Consider the following 8480-nt stretch of genomic DNA (forward strand, 5'->3'; position numbering starts at 1 on the left):
TCTCATTTATAAAGCATTCATTTATAAAGCAAAACTAAAAATTGAATTTACATTTAAGTTATTTGGCAAATCGCGGCCATTTGGTGTAGAATTAATCAAAATTCTTTCTAGCGAATGCCGACACCATAGTGGCAATCTAGTTAACAAATTTCATCCTGATTGGCCCAGTAGTTTTATCTATACTTTGATAGATCTGTTAGTATGTTTGCGTTTCACATATATGGCTATAATGAGTATAATCTATCTGTACTAAAAGTGTTTGTTTGTCACGTTTATCTCAGGAATCACTACACACATTCACAAATTCTTTCACCGTTCAATATGTACATAGTCGTTGAGTGCAGACTATGTATATAGCATGTACAAAGCCGGGGCGGAAAGCTTGTTCATTAAATAAAAACATCACATGTTTCATAAACATATATTAATACAAATCCCCCAAAAAATTAGCTGAGTAATGTGTAATAGCTGTAAGCACCTTTCAGGATCTGAAATTGAAACATAATCCACATAATAAACAAATAAGCACATAAGAAACCGCGGGGCGCAGCTAGTATATACATATAAAGCTTCCTCTTAAATCACACTAAAGATTTAAACAATCAGACACAACTTTATAGTGATTTTTAGGGATATAATACACGCTTATAGAAACCACATAACTCTCAATTTATTTTTAGATACACATAACGGTTTTCCTTTTTATAAGGGATCAATTGACCAAGTTTTCGAGGAATTTTAGTCTACTTTAGAATTTGTGATACAATTTATGATTTGCGGGAGTCATATTTTTAGTACATCCTATTAGGTATTATTTTTCTTGTTATTCTTCCTTTTCAACCGATTTCAAAAAAGGAGCAGGTTATCAATGCTTCTTTTTTGGAGGAAACAAACCCCAGAATTTTGACCTTTGTTTTTATTTTAAAGTCGGTGCCCACTATGTGGTGATGTGGTCTCACTTATTTTGATGTAGTTATGACAATTTGAAGGCAGTTTAACTTTTCTTTAAAATAGTTATTATTTGTATAACGCTGTTTATACTCACATTAATGAACGTAGCAACCGTTAAATTGTTGAAAGGACCAGCGGTAAAGACTATAGTTTTACGCAACTGGTAAGTTAGTATGCATATAACCCTTTGCTGTTGGACCGGACGGGACCACCAGTAGCTTTCATATGGACCAAGCATTAGATCCTTGCTCTGAAATAAAAGGATAACATTCTAATAAAACAAAAAAATGTCAAACAATCTTTCGTCTTTCCCCTTAACTAAGCCAAAACCTAAACTTCTAATCCTATTTTACCTTAATTCTTCCTTTTTCTTACTCTTCTCAATCCATTCCTTCTCTCCCGTCGTCAATCCTTTCCTCATTCCTTACCCCTCAAAATTTCAGTTGCCCGCTATGACATAAAAAACCCTATCCTATATAAAGGCTGTCTATCCAGTGTTCTATGCTCAATTAAAGTCTCTTTGCATACTCTGATTACGTAAATGATTGGCATAAAAGTCAGGAAGCATTTTTTCTGTACTCTGTGTGTATACCACTAACTGGTCACACGCCATCCTGTATGATATTATGAATATCTATCCGCTGAGCCCACTTAGTCCAAGAAATTTCCATACAATACGATATCTAACCGCACAAAAAAATGGTTGCCTGTAAAGTCGGTTTTACGGGCGAAGATTTTACGTGACAACGTCTTTTTCTCGGTAGAATATTTATTTATATGAATATTACGCCAAGAACGCTCGAGAAAGACAGAGACAGAGACACAAGCACGCGCCGACTCAATGCGCCTAATTCTCTAGTGCTGCGCGCGCGGCGGACCGATCATAGTTCGGTGACTCATCGTAACGTTACCGGGCGATACACTTTTTCATGAGTGACTCCGAGCCGCAACCTAATTTAAGACGTTGTCACGTCAAAAAAATAGCCTATACCACTATTATCCAGCCTCTAAATATCTCCTAAGTTAGATAAAAAAACGAACTAAGAAACACACTTACTCAATTTATAATATAAGCTATTCTTAATATATATAATAAATAGAAGCACAGAATTAACAAAGCCATATAATTTAAATAAAAGTGCGACAATAACTACTTACCGCATACAAAACATCGTTGCTATGCCAACAGTACATGAAAAGCTGAGCTATACCAAATATAAGATATTCGGCAATTAGAAACTGCTGCATGGGATTTGTTTCTACCTGTAAACAAATGGATATTAAAGCATCATAATCATCATTATCATCATCAGTCCATATATATTCCCACTGCAGGGACTCGGGCCTCCTATGGGAGATCGGGCCTACCACGCAAGTCAAGTACGGTTTGGCGAATGTTACATGTCGTTGAATTTTTGATTCTTCGATGTGCCGGATCCCTCACACATACATTTATATTATATTTTCATAACGAGCAATTGTGATGTCGATCATGTGTAGATAAATTGTAAAAAGTTAATTTAATTCTTCGGATATTTATCAAAGTATATCATAAAAATCGTGTAGATTTTTATGGCATGCGCGGGCGCATGGCGGGTAACTGAGCATCTGGTTCACACGCCAGTGCTCTGTCAATGCCCGCCGGGAAGCATAAGAAAAGGTTTTAGAAGAAAAAGAAAAGAAAGGAGGAAAAAACAACGGTCCTCCGTCACCCTCACTCACCATAGGAGACATTTTAGTGTATACTCTGGTGTGAGCTGGCCCACTACCCATGAACAAACGGAGAGTGCCTCGGCAAATGCGTTTCCCGCTTTTAAGGAGAAAGCGACAAGGGAAGGATTTACGACTGGAAAGAAGGACTGGACTGGGAAGGGTGAGGAAAAGAAACTTTCTGCCGTGCGAATGGCATACATGTTTTGTAATAAATAAATGCAATATTTACCGTTATTTGGTAGGCAGTAGCGCAAAGCATCACCGAACAAACAAACATATATAACAGCATAATGGGTGAGAGACAGGAATCGAATAAGGCAGCATTTCTGAAAGAAGAGACCACTAACTGAAACGGTAGCATAAAAAAAATTAAGTTGATATGGTATGGACAGACCTATAGTGATTAGGATCTTTTGGAGCGAGACGAAATTTCCGATCATGTGGTAAATAATCAAATTCTAGTTAATTGAATAAATTTTTGAATGTCAGTAAGATAAATAATGTAGGATGTAATAAATTTTGCCATGTTTATTGTGAAGTCAAGTTTACAAATTCACTTCACTTTCTTCTTCGATCGCTTCAAAGTTCGCTTCGCTGTTCGCTCCACTGTTGACTTCGCTGTTCGCTTTGCTATTCGCTTCACAGTTCACTTCGCTGTTTGTATCACTTTCTTTTTGTCTTAGCTTCGCTTTCGCTTCGATATTGCTTTGCTTTCACTTCAATTTAGCTTTATTTTCGGTTCAATGTTTGCGTCGCTGTTCGCTTGGCTTTCAATTCGCTATTCGGTTCACTATTCGGTTCACTATTCGCTTCGCTGTTCGCTGTGCTGTTCGCACAAACGTGTAAATGCGTCCTTAGACGTTTCTCCGAAGTCCATCACGGAATCAGCGATAAAGAATATCGTAATATTCATAAAATATGCACAGCGAGGCATGTAACGAATATCAACATCTCACATTTTCCTTATTCTTTGTTAAATCCCGAATTATCCGTAAGAGTAATTTTTCGAAGATTTGTAACTAAGCCGTATTTGTTGGAGGCTTTTAAGGAATTAGCTGGAAAGTAAAAACAGGGGATAAAAGCCCGCGATCAAAGTGGGTACACGTTTTCGGCGAATTATCTCCATGGATTATCGGATTTTTTTTCTACCCTTGCTACAGGGTGGTAAATTACCAATAGACATAGTTAAATATATCACCCTTTAAATAGTTACTAGTGTAATTAATCTTATTTAAAATATCTCTAGTATATGCAAACAAACTCCTCCGTAACGGCTTGAGCGATCTTCAGATTTTTTTGTGAGCGTTCGTATTTAATGTAGGTCTCTGAATATACCGGTTGTGGTTGTGCTTCTGCCGAATATCCGCGATCCTACCTAACGAGACGGAGCGACGGCTGACAGTGGAGTTCACCGCTTCTCAATGATGTGAACCCGACATAACCCAGTGCCTGTCCACAACCCTCTGGGTATGCATAAATTACTACACTTTAAAGAAAATAAAAGGTTTGAAATATTCTGCATATCTTTAACATCTCTAGGTAATAAGGCTATACTAATAAAAATGACGTTTGCGGAGACACCTAGCATATACTTTAATTTGTATTTTATACACATGTTTGTTTTCCAATTATACCAGAATAGATAATTGAAAGTATATAAAATTCTGCTCTCAGTTCGTATAAATATATAGCTCTAGCCTTCAATACACATAGACTGTAATAATATATAAATAATCATTGGATAAAGTTATAGAGATTATCTTGAATTATAGCTCTTTTTCCGAAGAAGATACGTAAGTAAGTATTTATATGGAATAATAATTAATATATTATTACATTTATTTAGTAGATGTATATAAATGAATATTGTTAAAGATTAATATGTTATTTTCTTTCCTATCAATATGTTATTTAAAATTAGTTTACTTATAAAGTTTCTCTCCTTTAAACTTTGAATTACTTTGAATGCTTCATATTGCCCCCTCAATAACTAAAACAAACACAAAATTAGATGTGCATCAGTATTTAAGTATATAAATTCAATAAAAAACAGTACTTGTAAGAAACCAAATCTTGCAACTCACTTATTGTACTGTAAAAAATGAGAAAGAGCCATGTAATACTGAGCCAGTCAATAATATATGCAGTTCCTACTGAACCCTCTGTCTTTAGTTGTTACCTAATTATCTAAACATTCTAAAGATACTATATCAATATCTAATTAAAATCTTTTATGTTATTAATAAATAACTTAACTCGGCCTTCGCCTAAAGACACTATAAAATAAATAAAACATATTTATTATGATAAGTATAGAAATAATCACCCTGTATAATATTTACGTACCTATACATTGGTTGATGAAAAATCGTGGACAGTAATTACGAAACGAGCGGACAAAGTACGAGGGTTTGGAAGTTAATTAGCAGGTATCCGATAATTTAGGTTATTCGCCGAAAAATACTGTTTTTAGAAACTAATATTTGGCTTATGTATTCGGAGTGTCTCATAAAATGGTACATAATATGTTCAAATAAATTAGGTTAGATTTTTTTTATGACAGAGCAAGCAAAGGAGCAGATGGGCCACCTGAAGTTAAGTCCACCACCGCCCATAAACACTCATAACACTAGAGGTTTTACAAGTGCTTTGCCGCTCTTTTCTTGAAGGCCCCAATGTCGTAATTGTTCGGGAACACCGTAGCTGGTAAATCGTTCCAAAGCTTCACCGTACGCGGAAAGACGTTGCGGGTGAAGTGTACGGTGGTGGACCGCCATATTTATCATATGTAACTTAAATTAACTACCATGAAGCTACGGATTCACACGCATGGTATCCGTATAAAAAGAAGCCTACTTTATACTAATTGTATACCTGTATAATAAACCAGATTATAACTGCATTAAATTTTAAATTGATGTGTCTCTATTGTATAATCCAACAACAATAATATTTGCATCAAATAACTCATGTAGAGTTTACGAAATTAATTATTACTGTTGTTGTTTTGTAAAATGTGAGGAATACAAAAAAAATATATCATTAATCATTATACAGAGCCTTATTGCTAGTATCAACTAATGCTTTAATATGCTATCATAAAACCTACAAAACAAATAAAAACCTCTGTATATATTCAAGTACATCTCGCTAACTCAACAATTCGGAAAGATGTCTCCAACTTATTCTATAAAACAGTTCCTTGACCAAACTCAGATAAGTACAATCAAGTACAACAGTTTATTCAGATTCAAAACTTCTTAAGTCCCACGCTTCACAACCCCATAAAACAAAGAAGATTTATCACTCGACTGTACATTTCAACAGATATTGTCGAAGTTAAATTGACTTTTCTCACGACTCCCAATTCGGTACATATGGTCGCGCGTGTCACTTAAAATTTAACTGTATTCCATTTATGTTAGGTCCATTTTCAGTTGGATGTAACGAGCAATAATATTTCAAGAATGTGCAAACTAATCTTGGTATAATTGACATTTCATTAATTGTATTATTGTTTCTTTCAGAGAGTTCTTCGGGAGTAATTACTACGTTGAGTATTACAGGAAATTTAACAAACTTGGACGGAATTTAATTTTACTTCGAGTTATGATGTTTACATGAAGTTTTTACACGAACACTCATTAAGAAATGTTTTATAACGTCGTTTTATTGGTTTTTTGATTGTATGTGAGCGTTATACAATAAGATGTTTAAAAGTTTTCCTTGAATTATGTTCTTCCATTAATTAAACAATGATTTTAAATATGTCATCAATTAATAGGCATTTTACGAACCCTTTTTTTCTTCATTGGCTTTTAAATTTATTATGTAACATTAATTTCATCGTATAAATTAATTTAAGAACTATTAAAAAATGAGGTTGAAGGCAATTATATCTTTTAAAGTTTATATTTCGAAATCAGTCTGGTAAATGGTAATGTAATTCCGTTATTGTAATACTTTAATCAAATTTATTTAAATCCGTTATGTTAATTACGTAATAATTGCACGTAATTGGCACATAGCCACATTTTCATTCGCGAAGATATCTTAACTCCTCCGAGAGATTCCCAAATTAATAAATTCCTAAATACTTACGCGATCAATTCCGCATGCCGCTTATGGCAATTTTTCAACCTTTCCATGGCTGCCTTGTCATCAACAATCTCCCCGCGCCCAAAAATATTGCCACAATCAATCCTTAACATTTCCAACTCCGCTTTGAAAAACACCATAATTACTATGGCATTTGTATCGAAAGATGTAATCCACCCTCCGCCATATATAGCTCCATAGCTCTGGTATATAGAAGCAACTATATACCCAAGAAGTGTGTTTTTGTTAAAAGGAACCCACGAGCTCACAACCTGAATGTAATTCTCCGTGCCGTTTTTTACACTTTCCCTGTATAATTCAGAGGAGAAATACTTATAAGCTGGCTGACCCATGACTATTATAACCGTAGTGTACATCAAGGACCAATACAAGTATGTAATTTTCCTACAGTATTTCGTGTAATTTGCAATCAGTTCCTTCTTAACTGGTTCCTCCCGGCTCCTTTGTGCTAAATCAGCTTTATTAACGTACTCAATGATTCCCTTCCAATGCTTTTGCCACGACAGAAAGGTGAGCACCTTTGATACACTTACTGTCGCTAAAAGGGTGATTTTAACGTTGTTTAGAAGCAAATTCATATCGTCTTTTACGAACCAAATATCGACGTATTCGGTTGCCGTAAAAATGGTGACTAACACATGCATTGAAAGATAAAAGGTTTTCTTAAAGACACTCCGTGGAAGGAGTAAGCCCCAGAATGTGAGTGCTCTGTGATTTGGGCCAAGCAAAGGCCGCTTCGGGTCTTCGAATTTTTGCAATATATTTCGCAGCATTTTGATGTTGATTCGGTTGAGTTGTAGGAGAGATTTCGTGTTTTCAATTGAACTATGTGTTATAAAGGTGTCAACTTATTAATATTGTAACGCTTCGGCAATAGTGATGTATGTACAGTGGTTTAGTACGTTTGTCGATGTTAGTATTATTGTGTGTTATGTTTAAAGTTGATTGTGTTTTGAAATATTCCCTTTCGAATTTTTTAATCTTCGTATTCATTGGCATCTTATGTATTTCTTTAATCTATATTTATTTAGGTCCCGGTATAGCGCAAGACGCAAGTTCAATACCGCGTAAGTCCGTATCCCGTAGGAATATCGGGATAAAAAGGTGCCTTTATATTTTTCCAGTTGTCCAGCTGTCTATGTACCAAATTTTATTGCAATCGGTTCAGTGGTTTTTTCGTGAAAAAGCAAAAAACACACATAATTAAAAACGTTGGCATATATAATATTAGTAGGATTAGTAGGAAGGATGGTAAAGAAAGTATTAATAATGCACACATACTACATTGCTTTAATAATGGCCGTGCTTCAGACTGATAGCGTAAGTCAACGAGCAATGAACCGTGATTAATTAGTTAGTTCGTGGAAAACATTTTCATATGATTTCCTTTGAATAAGCGTCAAAGGAAATTTGACTAAGCGTCAAAGCAAATCAATGGCCACGGCGTAAAATTCCCATGGCAATGAGATATTTCAAATCAGTTAAAAGTGGCTTTTAATATCCGCCAGTCTTCTATCTCCAGACAGAAAGAGCATACATAAAATCGCTAAGAAATATGTTATTTAGACAGTTTTTTTGAAAACACTTAGTTGAATTCTGCATTTATTCTGAGTGTCATGGTACTTATACTTAGTCTGGCCATAAATACTGTTACACTTAATTATAAAAAAATATTACATTTGAATTTCGAATCTGTC

At 34.8% G+C, this 8480-nt stretch overlaps 1 protein-coding gene across 1 annotated transcript; it reads right to left on the reverse strand.

Moving 5' to 3' along the window:
- Positions 1 to 446: 446 nt before the first annotated feature.
- LOC119836733 (odorant receptor Or2-like) lies at positions 447 to 7559 on the reverse strand. The gene is made up of 5 exons (XM_038362174.1): positions 6766 to 7559; positions 2894 to 2990; positions 2110 to 2214; positions 1046 to 1201; positions 447 to 488 (listed from the first exon to the last, which is right to left on the reverse strand). The coding sequence occupies exons 1-5, from the start codon at positions 7554 to 7556 to the stop codon at positions 447 to 449; spliced, it is 1191 nt and encodes a 396-aa protein (XP_038218102.1). The 5' UTR covers positions 7557 to 7559.
- Between the last annotated feature and the right edge of the window lie 921 nt (positions 7560 to 8480).

The sequence above is a fragment of the Zerene cesonia genome, chromosome 25 (genome assembly GCF_012273895.1).
Source record: "Zerene cesonia ecotype Mississippi chromosome 25, Zerene_cesonia_1.1, whole genome shotgun sequence".
NCBI classification, from domain to species: Eukaryota; Metazoa; Arthropoda; class Insecta; order Lepidoptera; family Pieridae; genus Zerene; species Zerene cesonia.